This window comes from Falco peregrinus, chromosome 8, assembly GCF_023634155.1.
Source record: "Falco peregrinus isolate bFalPer1 chromosome 8, bFalPer1.pri, whole genome shotgun sequence".
Lineage (NCBI taxonomy): Eukaryota > Metazoa > Chordata > Aves > Falconiformes > Falconidae > Falco > Falco peregrinus.
Window position 1 is genome coordinate 64,494,719 of NC_073728.1, and position 19,376 is coordinate 64,514,094.

The window sequence follows — 19,376 nt, forward strand, 5'->3', positions numbered from 1 at the left end:
CCAGAGTGGCTGATCCAGGGAGTGACTGTGCAGAAGATCCAACTTACCTAATATGAGAAAAGCAGGACCGATGCACACTCACCTGTACAGGTTTTCAACCCTCCCCTTCAATACTATATTTAAGGCCACCCCTTCCATAGACAGCAGCCATGTTCTTTGGAGAACTTTATTAAAATATATCCAAGAAGTAATCAAACATTTCTAATGAGTCAGGAGAGAACTGAAGTGAGAAAAACATCTGTACAGAGGACAGTGCTGTAAGTTTTTGTTTACATGCTTTATTTCAATGTTTCACAGTTTAGTCATTGTCTACAAAAATATATTTCTGAAACTCTGAGTCCTCTATAAAAAAGCTGGTCAGCAGCAGTGACCCTGACAAACAGAATGTACCTTGGGACAGTGGGAGCACCTCCTGTAAGCAGATTAGTGCAGCTAGGGCACTCCTGCCTCACCTTGGGAGACTTCTGTTCTTTGGGATTAAAGCTCTGCACTAGTTCTGAAGGAAGGCATTTAAAAAAAAAAACCTAAAATCCTTCCACTTCTGTATACTGCCCTAAGCTTGGGAGGGGGAGCTGCAAGTCAGTGTATCACACAGGAGACAGTGCTAACAAAGGACTTGGCACTCAGGGGATGGAGAAGACCACACGGTACTTTAGTACTGGTAAATTTTTCCTTGAGCTATCTGTCCAGAACAGCCTTTGTCTGGTGATAATAGGTTCAGTCTATAAGCAGAGGTACAAAAGGCATACAAGCAGAGTAATCCTGTAAGCACAAAGAGTCCTTCTTTGAGGTCATGATAAGGGTTCTGTTCATTTTTCCCTCAACATTTTCTGCTGTGGCTTTAATCAAAGGGAAAATTGCCTTCATATCCAATCACAAGCCTGCAGAGTGTTGGATAGAACAGAGCCACTAACAATGCTATCAGCTTCAACTCCTTAGTACCCGTAACTGGAAACATTTCTTATGATACCAATTTTTTCATTCCTATGCTTACTAGTCACCGGTATATCTAGGTACCAAAAATAAGAATTGAGAAACTCAAGTGTCCCCCAAATGAGATCTTTCCACTCTTCCTATATTCAGTTATTTGACTAATCTATACAGATACTTGCAGTTCAGAAGAAAAAAAAAGAATGTTGCCTCTTAAAAAAAATAAATCTATCTTGCATTGTGCTCTAGAAGAGACAAGGTCAATGTACTCTGATCCTCTGTATTCACAAAGCTCATAACTAGAAGCCGCCCCTTACCAGAAAATAATCTCAAACCTGAACCTCCAAGTAGGCAGGAATTTTCAGCAGCAAATAAGGAAAGAGTAGGTATTGACAGACTACTTCCCCAATGTGGCAATGGGCAGAAGATGAGCTCTCAGTCCCTGAAAACTTTTCCCCATCTGCCCGTCAGAAGAACAGCTTTCTGAGCTAGTAGCTTGTAAAATTTAGATTTCCTAGAGATTAGAGAACGCAGGAAAGTGCTGCTGGTTGTTTTAGGTATAGCTACAATCAACATGCTTCTGAGCTTTAGGCTCCTGGTCAGAAAAAGCTCTCCTGTAACTTATGCCTACCACCAGTCCCAGCCTGATCTGCTAAACCTGAGCAGCCAAGGAGGTATATGAATTTTAAGTAGAACCAGCATCATTCGTGAAAACACAGAAGCCAAGAACCTTCACCAAGACAAATAGCTTATCAAAAAGATACTCAGCACTAGAGAACTAGTATCATCTCACTAATGCTAAACAGTTAAAGTGTAAAATCTGTAACAAGACACCTGAAGTTTACTTCCTTCCTATTTTCCTTTCTTGAACTGCTGGGGGGCCTGGAGAAGAAAGGAATGAATCACTTCAATGTATCAGTAGTAAGCCATTATATGAAGGCAGTATTGGAGAAAAAAAATCTGAAAACTTACTGACTCCAAAAGCTTTCATCAGCTTCCCAAACTGTAAACAGCCTAAACAGAGGATTTTGTCCACAGCTCAAGGTGTATTTCCAGTCTGCTCCCAGCTGTTCAGCTTCCCATCACAGACACACAAAAGAGGGAAAAATCGAGGGAGGCAGACAAACTCACAGATAGGGTATGTCTCCCACATAGCACCTACTTTAATACACCCACACAACATGAACAATCAAGAATTGTTACATCTTGTCCATGGAAAGGCTATGACTAAAGTGTAACAAGATGAAATTAAAGGAGGATTAGGAATTAAGGAAAATCTGTGGAACGTGTTTTGCTGAAGATTCCGTACCCCTCAAAGAAGCAATTCATATTCAATCATCTGGGAAACGGGGAGAGAATTGAGAGCAACAGTCCTGCCTTGGCTTCAGGTGACAAGCTAAGAGAGTTCCTTCTCCTTTAGTTATCACAAAGCTCATTCCTGTAAAAAAAACCAAAAACCCACTGTCTTCCCCTACCCACTACTGCAGATGCAGTACACGCTAGAAGAGCGAAAGTAGTTTGGTCAACTGTTAAAAGCTGCCTTCTTCATCAGCACAAAGACAAGTGGTATGTTACTTCTAGTTGATGCAGTTATGCCAACACCCCCCCCCCCCAAAAAAAAAAAACAACAAAAAAACCCCCACCATTACAATTCTAACATGATAGATACCTTGTGGATAAACATGCCATTAGACTGTGAGGTATGTGAGGTGTGTGAGGGACCAGCAACTGCAGCTGCAAGGTATTGCTACTTGCTGTCTCCCAGTGCAAGTTTTTCCCCATTTCTGCATTCCCTTGCCTTCTTCAAGTTACACAGACTCCAGGGTGAACTATTCTGAAGCCTCACAAACACAGTGGCCACCAGAACACATTTGATGACATTTTAATCCCTTCCAAATTATTTACAAGGCTGGCTTTGAAGACTGTTACTTTTAACTTCAGGCCTAGTACTGCATAGACAAATCTTTGTATGGCCAAGAATTAGCAATGCCTGTGCTATGTCTGTTCTCACAGGAAACCTTCATTAAAACAAGCAAAGTAATACATAGAGCTGAGCCTAGGCTGCATTCTACCAAGGGCATAATAAAGACAATAGTCACAACCTCTCCAATTCACTAATATTTTTCTAGTATTCCCCATGGCTACACTTGGAGAGGTTCAGCCAAATTAAATTTAAGCTACAAGTCACAACTGAAAAGTGTGCACTGAAGTCTGGGGTTAGGAACACTGAGGGCCATCCCTGGTCAGACAGCTCCACTTCTATTTTCAAGAGCACAAGGACAGTTCCCTGGCACAGACAACCGAGGCAGATACATGGGAAAACTCATTCATTAAACCAAGTATTTCCAAAGGGAGGCAAGGTCACTGCTGCCCTGCCCCAGAGAAGGAAAAAGATTCATTGAAAGATTAAAACTAAAGGGTTACAAAATAAAGGCAAGAGCTAAAGTTTGCCAGTACTGAAATGCATTCTCCCGTCCTGTATGAACAGGAAACAGTCTCTGTAGGGTGTTAAAGAAGGTCCGAGGAGATACCCTCCTACTTTTTTCTGCTGCCAGTGGAGAGGAGAGAAAGATGCTGCTACTGGTCAGCAGGAATCTCTCTGTCTGCATCCAGTTTGCTCGTCTCTCCTGGGGAAGGGGTACGCGGTGCAGAGTGAGAAACAGGAGGGATCCCATGAGCTACAATCCCTTCCACTACTGGTGGTTCTGGTAGACCAGGAGTGGCTACTCCCACTACTGGAGGAAACCTAAAACCAACAGAAACGTAGAAGTTACAAGCTTGTCCAACACAGTTGCACAAGGGCAAAGGAGCCGTGCCCTCACGCAACTGCTGAACGTAAATCCCTCTTTCTAACAGAAACGCTTGGAGACAGAACACAGGAAAAGTCTCCAGAGCTGAAAAGTAGCAGTTATATCCTAACACCAAACGACACCTGTTCTCAGACAGGCAGAGATAAATCTCGGGTCACATACTAAGCATTTGGAAGACAGGTACAAAATTTGTCTCTGGTGAAAAACAGTGTGAAGCACTATATGATGGTACTCTGAAGGGCTGGAAATTCCCTCCCCATCAGCAGGAGTGCAAGCTGCCAGTTATCCTTCACTGGGCTCTAAGATAGAAAAAGTAAGGAGCTGAACTAATAAAACAGCTAGAGGTAAGATGAAAAATAGAGTGAAACTCATGAATTGCTAGTGAACTACTCTTCCATTACTTCCATTTTGCCTCCCTATGCCTTCTCCATAAATACATCTGAACCTATGTAGATCTTTCCAGGAAGGGAAGATAATATATTTCCTGCTTTACAGATAGGAGAAAAAACAGAAGGGAAGCAACCCACCCACAATTACTTGGCAGGTCTGTAACAGAAATACTGAAACATGCCCTATTAGGCCACTGCCCAAATATGATGGACAACGTCTCTTTAATAGTCTGCATTTGGGCTACAGGTAAGAACTGTGCTTTTTTTAATGCAGTTCTAATGACATGCACAACTTCTTCTAAATGTTAAGATCCAGACCTCTTTTCAGGCACCCAGCAGGCTTTCTTACATTAAGATATGTCTCGGGCAGGTCTTGCAATGACTTGGAAAAATTAACCAGTATGCAGCTGGAACTGAATATGACCAAGTAAAGGTTAAATCCTAGTACAGCTTCAGAACTGCTGCTCTTAAGTTTCTGGAAAGAGCTCATATAGAGAGTACATAGGAACAGAAACATACCTGCTTACAGGTACAAGCAGTTCTCAAACCCAGAGAGGGAAGTTGGCCTACTTCAGTAGGAACATACGCTTGGAAACAGTAACTTGCATGTCTCACCTGTAAGCTGCAGCTCCATTGAGTTCTGGGTAGACAGTTGCAGGATCAATACTGGACCACTGAGCTGCTAACAGCAAGTACTCCTTATTAACACAGTTCCTCAAAGCATCAGGTATGTGACCTGCAAGAATGCCAAGAATGACAAAAAATCCAGGACAAGTAGGAGGGGCTTATTCCCTGAAACATTTACAAAGGAAAGTAGAAAGGAAATGTGCAAGACCGTTTCAGTCTACCTCCACAGGGTAACTGGGCAGGGGAGACTTGCCTCTGAGCAACTGGTGTCTGGAAAAGACAAGAAACAGTCCCTTCCTTCCCACTTCGGTGATCTTGTGGGCATTATTGGCCACAAACTGCAATTGCCAAGCCTCACCTCCCAAGAGACAGTATGTACTACTCCAGAAAAAAAAGTGTGCAGTAGAACCATCAAAGGAACGATTGCAAATGATTTGGAAGATGTACTAGGTATAAGGCTTTACAACTCCAGCATTAGTTAAAAGATTCTCAGAAGGCAAAGAGACAATCACCAACTTAAGCTCCAGTTCCAGAAACCAAAACCAGTTACTGAGTCCAAGTTTTCAGAACAATCAGCATAATCCTTGCAGTGAACTAACAAAAGAATACTAATTCAGCAGCAGCTGCAGAGCAGAGTCTTCCTCATTACCTGTAATAGCTCTGCGGATCTCTTTAGCTGCATCTTCTCTGGATTCAATGGAAGCCTGCTCACTGTACCAGGCAGTGTGAGGGGTGCAGATCACATTGGGTGCGTCTTTTAAGGGCCCCTGAGCAAAGCTGTTAGGGGGCAAAAAAAAAAAGTTTCTCTACAGATGTGATAACCCCATCTGTCCTCTCAGGTATCACTGTAACTCAAATAACAAAAACCCAAAAGAATCATCCAGTGTAGACGAGTCACAGGATAGCAGCTGGCATGCAGGCGCAACATTACCTGAAAGGCTCAGACTCATGCACATCCAATGCTGTTCCTCTGATTCTCCCCTCTTTCAAGGCTTGTGCTAAGGCTTTCTCATCTACCAGCCCTCCCCGGGCTGTGTTCACTAAGAAGCAGCCCTGGCGCATCTGGAAGAAGAAAGATATTAAGTGGGTTGAGAATGAGATTTTTCATGGAAGCTAAGTGAATCTTGGGAAGTCTACTGGAAATGAGCAGGAGCCTGCAGTGATTAGATGAGGCCTGGACGAACTAGGAGTGCTCTCACTGCAAAGCTAACGACAGGGGAAATGCCTGCAAGCAATTCTTGAGAAATTTGCTTTAAAAATGAACAAACAAAACCACAAGACAACAAGGGCAAAAGTGGAACTCTCAAGTTCTGCACTCCATATTCATCCTACTACATTAAAAAAGAAAGAGGACATGAATCAAGTATCCAGCTATACAAAACTGGACTACAACGTCCAGGTGTCTCTCATCAAAGCACTGAAAAACATTCATAGTCTAGTGGAGTAGAGCCCGAGACTGACTTTGCAGTGGGCTTGGGCAGAGAGACTTTGGCAGAGCTGTGTAAAGAAACTTATGCAGTCCCAGCCACACCACATCTGGCTCTAACCAGCAGAGTCAATTATACATTTTAAAGGTAATTTGAAATTATTGAATCACCTAAGACATTATTTATAAATGGCAAAAAAAGCCAATCCTATTCTCCTCTTAACACAGAATTCTATACAGCACAAAGCACAGGCACCCGGATCCACACGCTCCCAGCCTCCAAAGGCAGCAGGAGGCACACGACAGAGGCAGCAGGATTCACACGCTCTCAGCCTCTGTGAAAGCAGCAGTTTCTGTTTGCATTCATTTCCACAGTGCTCTGTGGGGGAAATCAAGCTCCTGCTGCACCTGTTTAATAGTGAAGTCATTGATGAGGTGATGGTTATGTTCATTCAGGCTGCAGTGCAATGTGATGCAATCGCTGTGCATTAGTAGATCCTGCAGGGTTCCTACTCGTTGTAAACCCAAGGATCGCTCCACTCCATCCGGCAGATAGGGATCATAGAAAATCACGTTGAAGCCAAAGGACTTGGCTCGCAGAGCCACTGCCTGTCCAACTCGGCCTTCACAAAAGAAAACCCACAATCATCAAGGAAAGGTAAAACAAACTTTAAAGACAAGATACTGGGATAGACTGGGAGCCTACACTGGAGTTTACTGCCAGGGCCCAAGGTAGTGCAGCCCTGGAAACCCGTAGGATTGCCATAGGGATCCAGAGGAGGTTATTCAGTGCTGATCCCATGTGGCCAATTCTAGTCCTTCCCCATGCAATAGCCAGAGCTTAGCCTAGAAGGAGCTCTGTTTTTCAAACCAGACCTGGACTCTGAGTCAGAGGCAGTAATAATCTGATTACAAGAACTTGGGAGAAGGAATTGGTAGCTTTGTTACTGATACAGAACCTAGCACACTGGGAAACAGTCACCGAGAAGAGCTGTCTGAATGTTCCAATTCTTCTAGTCATTTGAATAAAAAAAAAAAAAAATCCCCAATCCCATGGCATACACCCAACTCTTGAAGATATCCAGCATCACAGAATAGGGCACTAGCATTCCTTATGTGTGTTTCACAACGAACAGCCGTAAAGTTACCACTTTTTTCAGTCTGTGACTCTTAGGTTCCCAAAAACTTTCACAGTTCACTTTTCAATTCAACAGTTCCCATCACTTACCTAGTCCAATGATGCCCAAAGTCTCCCCACGGATACGCACAGCGCCTCCAGCCACCTCTCGAATCTGTTCTACACTCGAGGCTCGATTCCCTTCACGCATAGCCTGATGTAGCCAAGTAACACGGCGATATAGGTTCAAGATGTGGCAGAGGGTGGAGTCAGCAGTCTCCTCTACTGAGGAGGAAGGGATGTTGCAAACTGCAATGCCTACAAAGCCACAGAGGTCATATAAGATTTTTAGCATCACAACGCTAAACCAACATAGAGCTCTTCAGGCATAAGTGCTGAAAGACAATTCAGTGCTCCAGAACTGCCAAGAAACACAGGATTCATTTCAAAAGCTCATTCTACAGCAACATAGATGTGACCAGTCAGCTTTTTAACCCCAAGGAAATACCATTCCTTCCTTACAAATATTTGATTGACACACTCACCAGGAGAGAAAAAAAAACCCAAAACCAAAAACGAAAAACCAGGCTGAAATGAGAAAACTGGGTCATACAAGTGATGCAAGAAACTGACTGTTTTAGAAGAGCTGCATCCAAAAAGATGCACTCATTCCAGAGATACTCCTGACAGATTAACTGGCAGACTGTAAAAGAATTAAGACAGATGGTTGAGCTCTTTCATGCCTCACAGTCCAGATGCTCACTGCAAGCATCAGCTTCCCCAGGAGCAACAATAAGTAACTCACTCATTAAACACTGAGAGAAGCCACAGGAGCCTCTCTAAACCCATTTGAAGTTACATTTAAAAATAACAACACATAACACTCCTGCTCTACAATAACATAGAACCACAAGGGACCATAAAACCCATAGCTACAACTATCAAGCAAATTACTAATGCAAATGGAGTTAAAGTCCTGGAAGCACAAATTACTGTCAGGAAAGGGAAAGATGGAACACTGTAACAAAATCTGGTCATTAAACAACAAAAAAAAGTCAACGGGGGTGGATAACTGACAAAATACCACTTTGCTGCTGCTATCCTTAATTCAAAAAGTCACCACCTATCTAAAAACTAGGAATAAAATCTATGGGCAGTAGTTGAGGGTGCATAAAATTCAGCAATGCATCACTCTTTTGGAAGCCAGTTACAGAGGAGACATTCAACTAAACTCAGACCATGCTCTCCAAAGAGAACGAGGAGAGCGATGGCCACACGCAGTCCCAGACATTCGACTCCTTTTCTCTATCAAATCCGTCACAATTGTGCCATAATGCCACAGACGACTCAGAAGACGCGAGGTGGGAAGACAGGGAAACCTAACTTCTTTTAATCTCACTGGTTACCATCTCATTCAGACAAGCCACATGCATTCATCTCTTACACTGCTAGACACAAATTTGTGTTTACATGCAGTATTATGCCAAAGGATAAGAAAATGCAAACACCCAATGGCCCTTTGGTCTGATTTGAAGATTCAGAATGCATAAGCAGCAGTATCTTACCTCAGAATGAACTGAATGGCCTAGCTAAGCATCCAAATAATCATTAATTGTCCATGAAAAAGCAAACCCGGCCATGCATAAGAGTCATCATACTATCGCTCCAAAGCAAAAGTGGCAAGCAGCAGTATGATGGGAAAAGAACTCTGACCCCTTTCTCCTTGGGTTAATGAGTGTGGAGTAGGGGGAATGGGAAAACTCTGAAACCGAATGAATCAATGATATGGATGGTGACTTTAAGAGGAGAACACTAGAAGCAGATTAGGTTCCAAACTCAGCCCAAAAATGTAACAGCTGCCAAGGACATGAGAGCCAAGGACGTTGCCAGGCACTCTTGGGACTATTCAGCTGAAGCGTTCATGTGAGAAGACTCTTTATACCTAACTCAAGCACTAGACAAACATGCACTCTTCCTTTATTTGCAATTCATCTGTTCTTACAGATCTGGAAATTATAACGCCTATTTAAATTTTATATATAAATACCTGCATTTGATTAAGCTTAATCTGATCTGCATTACACTAAGAAATGTTTCAAATCTCTGACACAAACCTAAAAAAGGGGCAGGGCACTTAGATGATCCACTTCACCTAGGAGACTACAAGGTCCAAGGGTCTCACTGCCATGTTTAATGAACAGCAGCCTTTTGTCACCTGATCCAGAGATTTTTCACAGGCCTAGGGCTCTAAAGGGATCAATAATAAAAGTGCTGAATCAGAACCTACCTGCATATAAAAAATTAACAGGAAAACTTACTAATCAAGCATTTACAGGGAGTATCCTGCATCAGCATTTGCAGGCTGCTTTCAGACATCAGTTTGCTCAATTCTTTCCCCACAAACAACCCAAAACCACCTCACCAAAATTTACTGAAACCATATTCAGGTTTCTGAATCCCAAACAGCAAAGACACTGACATCTATGGCAGAGAAATCTGAGAACTGAGAATCTTTCTTTCAAGTCACCTACCAGTTCCGATATTGGTCAGCTTCCTAAAGATGCCTGATATTAAGCAGCTCCAAATCTTTTTACATAAAAGGTTTTAAATGCAGTCAGCTATAAAACAGAAAAACATGAGCAGTGTTCCACATCACATTCCGTTCTGATCGCAACAGAACCCTAATGTTGTCATCATACCTAATTCTGCAGCAGATTTGATGTCAACATTGTCATAGCCACTGCCAATACGCACAATGACCCTGAGGGCTTTGAATTTCTCCAGATCCTGACGAGAGAGGGTAATGGTGTGATACATCAGAGCTCCTACTGCTTCATTCAGCACCTACAACAAAAACCAGTCCAAATCAGTCTGCTCTGCTTACTCCAAGAGGCAGAGCTCTATATCTGAATGTTCGCAAATTTTCTACCCCACCTTTTCATGGATTTCCTGAGTTGACTGAGCATCGCAAAATGCCACCGTAGCAACATCCTTCAAGATGGGCATCTCCACCGTGCAATCTCGTCCATCCAGGAGCGCAACCAGTGGCCGTGCTGGCATCGGGCCATTCACAATAGGAGGCCGTATGCCTATTAAGAAAGTCAGCAGGAATGATTATGTGAAAGACAAGAATGCTGGAACCCTTGTTTGCCTGTCTGACACGTCACTAGTTCTGCTATATATATGTGTACTTATATAAATACTGTAGTATTTTGGAAGAGGTTAGTCAAAGCAAAAGAAATAAACAGGAAACGAATGAAGGGAAACGAAGCTAGTGAAAAGAAACCAAAACTCTTCCACCACTATAAAAGAAAAATAAAACATGGTTTATCAGCAACGAGCTAGTAGAGGCGGTCCAAGCAGAAGCGTGCCACCTTACCCTGGGCTGCCGAAACTAGACACAGAGCCCTTCGGGCCCGCCGCCCCCCAGCCTGCCCCCCCCAGCTCAGCACCCCGGGGCACCAGCTCCGTTTCCTCCCCAGGCAGCACCGCAGCGGGTACGTCCACGGCCCCGACAGTCACGGGCAGCCGCCCCTCTCCGGCGGCGGGCGGCACCGAGCCCCCGGCAGGCGGCAGGCCTGCGGGGCCCTGCCGTAGAGGCGCGGGTGGAAGCCCACCGCCGGCAGCGGGAGCGCTGCAGCCCGGCTGGGGGAGCGGCAGCCGGGCCAGGCTCCCCGCCGCACCGCGTCCCGCCGCCGCCGCCGGGCCCCGGGCCGCCACCGGGCGTGGCCCCACGCGGCGCCCGCCCCGCCTCACTCACCTTCGCAGATCCGGTCCAGCCGCTGCCGCTTGACTTTGTGCCGGTCCATGGGCCGCACCGTGCCGCGCCGCCCCTCAGCGCTGCCGAGGGACACCCCGTCACTCGCCGCCGCCGGCTCCCGCCGCCCGCGCAGCCGCCGCCGGCTCCCGGGAGGAAGCGGAAGGGCCGGGCCGCAGCCCCGTGCCGAGCGGCCCAGCCGCCACAGAGGCGCCGCAACTTGGGGCGCCGCTCGCTTCCGCTTCCGCTTCCGGGCCGCGCCCCGCCCCACAGGCCTTCGCGGCGGGGCGGCAGCTCTCCCTGGGCGCAGCCGGCTCAGTGCCGGGCGGCTCCCGCGGGAGCGGCGTGTGCGCCTGGGGGCGGGAAAGCAGCGCCGCTGCCGGCCGGAGAGCTGCCCCCCGAGGGCCGACGGGCGGCGAGGCCCAGCGGGCGGGTGGGCGCTCTCCGCTGCCCGTGGACTCCAGGAGCGCCGGTGCGGGGCAGGGAGCGGCCTGCCGCCGCGGGGAGATGCCTCTGGGAGCCCCGCTGCTGGGGGGGGGGGGCGGTCACGGTGCTCTCCCACCCCGCAGGCCCGCACAGCGGTGGGAGAAGCTCCGTGGCTTCGTGCCTCCCTCCAGGCCGCGGATTCGGCAGCGACCAGGCTGGCAGGCGTGGGACGCGCGGCACCCGGCCATGTCGTGTCGGGGGCATCCTTGCCTCTGCCCTCGCTGTGCTCTGAGGCAGGAGCCTGAGCCCTCCACACGCGAAGACAGAAAGCACAGGCAGACTTACCTGTTGCCCCTGCCCCTTTAGTCATCCACCACCACCTCATCTGGATCGTCTGGTATTAGTTGAGTGTGTCCCTGTGTGCGCCTTGATGTCGCTGTATCTCAGCACTTCTGGCATGGAGGCGCATATTAGAAGGGCAAGAATCAAAAGCAGCAGTGCAGTCTGTAAAGATCTGAGACGTCTCCAGTTCTCAGAAACTTGACAACAGGGAATTCCCAGCCTAGGCAGAGGCTGAAGAAGGGGGAACTGTTCATAGGGAACTAAATTCTCCAAAGTAAAAGAGTACTCAGCAGACGTTTGAGAGGCAAACTTGCTATTCAGAGAGTTGTGTCTTGGCTGCAAGGAGTCAGCCAGGAAGGATGGTTACAAAAGCCTGCCTTGCCTGGAAGGTGGATCCTGGGATATAGCTTCAGGCCTTCCTGGGAAACTGTCTGTGTGAGACAAAACAGGGAGCCATGCAAAACAGCTTCTGTTTTGCCACCTTTGCAGCCGTATCTCCCACACTTGTCCCGTGGTCCTGGGAGTAGATCAGCACTACAATACCCTTTCCAGCATCTCTGCATCCCATCTCTTGATATCCTGCACCTACCTTGCCACCAAGTGCGTCATGCTGACTGCCTCTCCTGGCAGAAGGTTTGACCCCAAGTGTGTGCTGACTGACATCACAGCACAGCTCCCTTAGCTAGCCACAACTACTCATGCTTCATGCAGGAATGAGCCGCACAATACCACAAAGTAGGCTCATTTTCTAGCTCACCAGCTATCCCCACAACAGTATCTGTTTCTACTGTTACCCAGTGCCCACAAAGAGCTGTTACTGGTTATTTCTAGACATGGGTCCCTTAAATTGCCTTAAACAGAAAGTTTCCTTCTGACCAAGCAAGAAAGGATGCAATCCCTGAGATAGGTGGGCTACCAAAGGACATTACACAAATGGGGCAAGCCTTGGGAGGTGGGACAGCGTGAGGACACAGACCAGACAAGCCTTCCTCACTCCAGCTTACATTCTGGATATACAAAACTTACTGTTTTTTCCCTTAACAAAGCATTAATACACATCAGTTAGAGTTTGGAGCTGAAAGAGGAGAAACTGAGCACAAAGGACTTTACTGAGTAAGTGTGCACACAAGCCTGAGCGCACCAAGCTGAAGCGCAGCAGGTGCCACAGTCACCGCCCAGCGCCCAGAAATCACAGGGCCCTGCTGCTGCACCGTCACTTCCCAAAGAAACCTGTTTTGGCAACGTGCTGAAAAGCTGGTGATCTTGGTTGCCTACTAATGTCACCAAACCCTCAAATGAGGAAATACGAGCGAGCTGCAGCCCTGGACAAGGGTGACACAGACGGAACCTCTCCCCATGCTCCCGCCCGCCTTCGCCCCGCCTTCGCCTGGCCCGGGCCACGCCCCCCGTCGGCTAGGACGCTGATTGGCTCGCTTACCGCCCAGGACCGCAACACCCCGCCCACGAGGCTGCCGGCCCCTGAGGGGCTGTCCTGGAGTGACGTGCTCGCAACCCAATCGGAACGCTCCTCTCCCGCCGTGCCCCTCGGCCGCCACTACCGCCCCCTAGCGGCGCCTTGGCGGAGCTGCCGCTGTCATCGTTGGCGCGGGGCCGGGGGGACCTCAGCACCATGCGCCCCGTAAGAGCAGGGGGCCCGGCCGGCCCGAGCCGCCGCTTCTCAACGTGTGAGAGCTTCCCCGGTGAGCAGCTCGGCATGGCGGCAGGCCCGGCGGCAGCGTTGCAGTGAGGGCACACCCGGGAGGAGGGCGGCGGGGGCCGGCTCAAGCTGCCGTGCCTGCGTGGCCCGGCGGGCGGCGCTGCTGCACCGCGGCGGGAGCGGGCACCGGTACGGGCACCGGTACGGGCACCGGCGGGAGCGGGCACCTTACGGCCGGCCTGGCCCCCGGGGCTGGGATGAGGACCGACCCCTCCCCCGAGGCGGCAAGGCCGGGCCGGCCTGGGGCTCTGCTCTCCCCCGGGAGCCCCGTGCGTGGTGCTCAGCGGGCAGGGCCGGTGCTGGGCGCCTTGGTGTCCCCGCAGCAGTCCGGCCTGCCCCGCCGTGCCGCCCGCTGCCGGGCAGGGCCCGGGGGTCCCGCTAGAACCCCCTCCACTCCGTCACACACCATCTGGACCGCGGGGATATGGCGTGTGAGCACAGCTGCAATGGTGCCTCAGCTATTGGCACAGCTTCCCTGCAGCATCAGTTACTTACAAATTAAAAATCCCACCACCACGGCAGTGTCCGTATACTGCTGCGAAAAAAACCCGGACAGCTCTACCCGCTTGGCTTGCACACGGAATGGGGGAGGCGACCTTGCCTGTTTGGTGGTCTGCAGCACCGCTGCGGCGCTGAGTGACACCGTGAGGCATCCTCCTGGACTGCCTGCAGGATGCTGTGGACAGCCCTCATGGCAAGTACTTGGTTGGATGCTTAAAAAGAACAAGAGGGACAGGAGGGAAGAGAAGGTTCTTCTGAGGACAGACAAAGAAACTGGAAATCCTGGCAACCTTGTTGCTAGGGGCAGAACTAGTAAAGAAAGCCTCATCCATCTGGACATAGCAGCTCTGTGCCATGGTCCAAAGTCCTGCCATGTGGGAGCGGCTGGTACCTGAGTCTTTCCTGGTAGTCTCTAAAGCACTTAATGCTGCTGATAAGGTGTAAAGTAAACAGCCCCTGTGCTGCTGCCCTGCCATGTGCCCATCTCTTTTACAAGCCAAGAGGAGAAAATGTACATGAGTGATTAAAACAAAAACCTACTGCAAGCAGCTGGACCCTGCTGCCTCCATTTCTGTCTTCCACAGCACTGAAAGGTAGCAAAGGTGGCAGCAGGGTGGGACCACTGATCTTTGCTGCCCGATGTGCCTTGGAGTCCCCTGTCTCATGGCTTGAATGAATGGAAACCCCGTCCATTTCACTGCAGAAAGCAGCTGTAGGGATGCTCCTAAATCAAGGGGAAGTAATCTAATACATATTCTGTAACTTGATTGCTCTCATACCTGTTTAAGTACCTTGCCAACCTACAGGAACAGTAAAATCTTGGTTTTGGTTCCATTATTTTTCTGTCTGTTACCATGTTCAGTATAGTACATGGCTCTGAACAGCTGCTACCCCTGAGGCCTGGGTCTGTCTTGCCACTGCCAGACCCACTGTCCTGTATGCTGATTCAGCTTCACTTGAGACAAGGAGAGAGCAAGTAGCAGATCGGACAAGATGCATCATGGATCCGAACACCAGGATCAGAACAATGGGCTCACAGTGCATCACTGAAATGTCTTTGAATCAAATCTAGTACTATAACGCATTATTAAAGCTACTTACTTTTCCTGTGTTCCTGTCTCTGAAAAAATTTAGACTTAAGGTAGTAGAGCAGTGCTGTTCTAAGGAGCTCCTTTCTTCCCTTGAGGAAATACTGTGGCTTTCCTTTTACGAATAATTTTTCTTCTGAGCTGCTCACTACCTGGATGACTTTTGAACCTGCCACCGAAGCATGCACGTGTTAACCATTGCCTTGACTAGCTGATGGGAAGGGACTTAGTCTCTAACCCAAAACCCATGTGCTAGGCAGTACTTCAGCCAACACAAGAGCGAGTCAGCTGTGGCTTTTTCTACAAGTTTGGATACAGAATCTAACACATCTCTGGGTAACCTGTTCTAGCACTGCGCCAGCGTCCCAGCAAAAATGTTTTTCATAGTATCCAGCCTGAGCAGCCCAAGCTGGAAACTGTGGCTATCATCACTTCTCACATCACCTGCTGTTGTTAACATGAATTTGGGTTTGTCACCTTTGCAACCTTCAGGTAGCTGTAAGCTGATAACAGATCACCCCTGTAACTCACTTTGCCAAGCAAATGAGCCCACTCCGTTAACCTCATTGCAGGTCACATGCTGCCATCTTGGTGTCCCTCCACGGGACCGTCTCTAGTTCCTTCACACCCCTCTGGAACTTCAGGGGATGGGACCTGTGCACAGGAGTCCAGGTGTGGCCACACCACTGCTAAGTAGATGGGAATAACTTCCTTCAGTCTCTGGCCACAATCATCCTAATACAGTGTGGTGTGTGGGTTGTCTTACTCAGGATCAGCATTTACTGGTATCCATGGCAGCTTCCCAGTCCTTCCGGTGGGGCTGCCCCTCAGCCAGTCAGTCCCCAGCCAGACCAGGTGCACAGGGTCACTCTGCTCTGTTACAGAACTCCACTGTCCTCCCCAAACTTCGCAAGGTGCCTGTTGACCCAGCCTGCTCATTCCTCACTGTCCTTCTGTTGTTCAGCATGTCAACTGCTCACCCTAAATTATCATCTTAAATTTACCAGTTCCTTTTTCCTGTAGGATGACTTACTTCACCAAAGAGACAGTCTATCCATTAAGCTATATGACTCTACCTATCCAGACAGACACCTAAATGTCTGATCTTCCTGCTGCGAACCACACTGAAGCTAACAATACAAGAGCAGCTCTGAGTGCTTTATTTGTAGGAACAAAAAAATAAAAACCGAGCCAGAAGTGGCCAAATGCCACAGGCACTGAAGCAGAAAGTTATGGGTAGCTGCTGTGGATGTCAGAGCCCTGAACCTCCTTTAGCAATGAGCAGCCAGAGCTGTTCAGGGCACTAGCACTCATGCTAGGAAATGAAAGAGTTTTTATTTGGTTTTCTATGAATATAGACATTAACTCCTGCTGGGCTGTTTGCATTAGGTTAATATTTCTGGAGTGTACAGGTGTTAATATGAGCTGTGAGTCTCTGCTGTCTGTCTCTAGCCCTGTAAAGAACAGTGTGGCGCTGTAAATATTAGCCCAGGCACAGAAGTGTTTGCACAACCCTCCTCTGTGCTACCTTCTGGGGTAGTACTCCAACAGTACTCCCTACAAGTGGCCCAGGCTCAGCCATCAGAGCCTCAGCATCTTCTGCACTGTGCAGTAACATGCTCTGGTTTTGACTCAAGAAGGGTTGTAGCGATCAAGTCCCGAAAAAAATGGCAGAAGCACCCATGTGCTATAATCTTAAGATTAGTACTAGACAAAATAAGGTACAACTAAGTAACTCAGCACATACTGGTAACAAAATACTTGCTTGGTCAAACCCACTCTTCGCTGGCTGTGGCAGTCGCAGGTGTAGAGATGCCTAGCACATCACTGGGACTGCTACTCACTTTAATACAGTGATACACAGTCATTTCAGAGGGAAGCAAATGATGTGTGCTCTCCGTTTGTTTGTTCAGAAGGGCTCCCCAGCAATGGAAAGGACTGTCCATCGCTGTGGGTTTGAACAGAAGAGGAAATGAAAACTATCCTCCTACAGCTACTATGGGGATCTTCCTGCCATCACCACAGAGAGGAAACAGCACCAGCACGGGGAATAGATTTCCTGTTTTGCGGGGGATCCCGTGTGCACCTCATTATCAGCCTATGATAAGACATAACATAGATGCGGCCTGCCATGCGTCCAAAACTGCAGAATGAGTTCTTAATGTGCTAGAGGAAAATCTCTTCATGTGCTGTATCAAGTCCTTCGTAGCCTGAAAGCAATATGAAGAAGATGAACTGCAACGGCTCCAATGAATTTCAAGAACATGAGGTTTGGTGTTAATGTTTTCCATCAGGGGCAGCTGGCCTGTAATCTGCACTGCAAGGACCAGAGTATCCAGACTCATAAATGATAAAACAACAGCGCGGCCTCCCCAGTGCCCAGCACAGGGGACGGTCACTGCCCTGGGCCAGCTGGCCACACCGTTTCAGATACCAGCCAGGATGCTGTTGGCCTCCTCTGCCACCCCGGGGGCTCATGCCCAGCCGGCCGTCAGCCAGCCCCCCAGGCCCTTTCCCTCCGGGCAGCTTCCCAGCCGCTGTGCCCCACGGGCAGGGCCCAGCACTGGGCCGGGGTGCCCCTCACACAGCTGGGCTCAGCCCCTCGCCAGGCCTGCCCAGCCCCCCTGCAGAGCCCCCAGCCCCCCGGCACATCGGCGCTGCCACCAACTTGGCTGTCACTTGTCACCACAGAACCTGCTAACACCACCAACTATAAATCAGCCAGGATCTGTATGAACCTGTGAGGAGCAGCAAAGATAACAAACCCCATGGAACTGGTGCTAAAAGCTGCGGAAATCTGATCAGAGTTGATCGCTGTTTCTGCAGCTGTTTGAGAAGGTCAAAGGCCTGGACCTTGCACAGCATTAGAGAAGGCGATTCCTGAGACATTGTACACTGCGCTGGTAGATGACCCCTTAGGTCAGAGCTGGCCTCACAATTTCAGATGGAGAGAGTGATGAAAGCTTTGGTCATGAGAGACTGGCAATTATTCAACTCTCTGAGACCTGTAATGAGGTTACGGTGCAGCTCTGCATGTGTGTGGGGAGGGAGGAAAAAACCAAATAACCTTGAAAGCTATGGGTCCCAGGCCAAGATACATATAAATATGCAAAAATCCAGAAAGGGACCATTCCACCGCAATCACAGGCTGTGCTGACTAGAGAAGTGTAACAAATTGGCCAGCCCTTCGCTGGACATTAAGTTCAAGTTCCTCCACTTGGCCACCTGCCAAGGCAACCTGAAAACGCTGCCACAGCGTTCAGCTTTCACACAGAAGGAAGAATTTTCCCTTTCCTTGCTTATCTGCTGCAGGGCATAATTCAGCGCTGAGTTAATGGGTCATTTCAGTGGGCTTTGGGGGAAGATTTATAATTGCAGAATCAGGAAAACAGCCTGGAAACGAACTTGAAAGATCCTCTAAACTATTTTCTCACACTGAGCTGGACTGACCTTTTAGAGCTGTTCTTGAAGATCTCTTCTTTTTCTTCCCTCTTCGCAGAAGTTGTTATCCTGTTGTAGAAGAAATTGTATTGGTCCTTGACAAATCCATCTGGGAGACAAAAGGCAACCCTGTTATTTTCCACATGCTAACAGATTGTTTATGCATTCCAGACTTTTCCTAGAGCTTGAAGTTAAGATTGATTTATATCCTTTCCTTTCTCAAGGCACACATGCTCTTTTCTCCAGGCTTTCCTTCTGTGACATGCTGGCTATCAATTCACTGAGTTTACTGAAATCTGTCTTTGCTTAGAAGGAGTGTGAAAACAGCAAAATAGAAACAACAGCCTAAGGATCACAAACTGACAACCACCACCATCCAAATTGCCCTCTACATTAGTATTTTTAAAAAGTTATACCTGTCAGCGGCAATCAGGTCTAGCAAAGCTTCCTCTCCCGTGGCTGTCATCCTCTTCTGTACCAAGAAAGTCAGTGACACATTCCACAAACATCCCGTACCACCGGTACCCCTGTAGCAAGGGATGCCTGGGCAGGTACAACCTCCCACTGCTGTGCGCTGGACGGTTCTGCTTGGGTTTACCACCAGGCAGCCCAGAACACAAACAGCAGTGCCTGGTTTTCTTCCCTTTTAACAATCCCTCAAATTGCATTGAGAAGATCCTCCTGCAGTAACAAAGCAAGTACACAGGTGCATTACATAGAAGGCAACATCTCTTCTGCTGCTGCTGCCTGTCATTCCTCACAAGTTGCACATTACTGCATTAATATTGCAGCCATAGTAATAATC

The 19,376-nt window shown here is 48.3% G+C and overlaps 1 protein-coding gene across 3 annotated transcripts; it reads right to left on the reverse strand.

Annotated features, from left to right (window-relative positions):
* Positions 1–150: 150 nt before the first annotated feature.
* LOC101921591 (C-terminal-binding protein 2-like) lies at positions 151–11,981 on the reverse strand. Of its 3 annotated transcripts, XM_055812884.1 has the most exons (10): positions 11,828–11,981; positions 11,060–11,139; positions 10,234–10,388; positions 9,999–10,143; positions 7,411–7,617; positions 6,591–6,805; positions 5,688–5,818; positions 5,406–5,533; positions 4,745–4,865; positions 151–3,676 (listed from the first exon to the last, which is right to left on the reverse strand). In XM_055812884.1, exons 2-10 carry the CDS (start codon positions 11,106–11,108, stop codon positions 3,508–3,510), a joined length of 1,320 nt encoding a protein of 439 aa, XP_055668859.1. In that variant the 5' UTR covers positions 11,109–11,139; positions 11,828–11,981; the 3' UTR covers positions 151–3,507. The 3 variants fall into 3 exon arrangements, with proteins under 3 accessions (XP_055668859.1, XP_055668860.1, XP_055668858.1); XM_055812885.1 differs by lacking the exon at positions 11,060–11,139 and having other exon boundaries at positions 11,828–11,979; XM_055812883.1 differs by lacking the exon at positions 11,828–11,981 and having other exon boundaries at positions 11,060–11,293.
* Between the last annotated feature and the right edge of the window lie 7,395 nt (positions 11,982–19,376).

Bases quoted from the DNA above. Each gene is read 5' to 3' on its own strand.
- LOC101921591 (XM_055812884.1), bottom strand. From the start codon at position 11,108: ATGGACCGGCACAAAGTCAAGCGGCAGCGGCTGGACCGGATCTGCGAA. The intron at 6,806-7,410 runs GTAAGTGATGGG...TCTTTTGTGAAG, and splicing joins TTTGGGCATCATTGGACTAG to GCCGAGTTGGACAGGCAGTG. The intron at 5,819-6,590 runs GTGCAGCAGGAG...TTCTTCTTCCAG, and splicing joins ATGACTTCACTATTAAACAG to ATGCGCCAGGGCTGCTTCTT.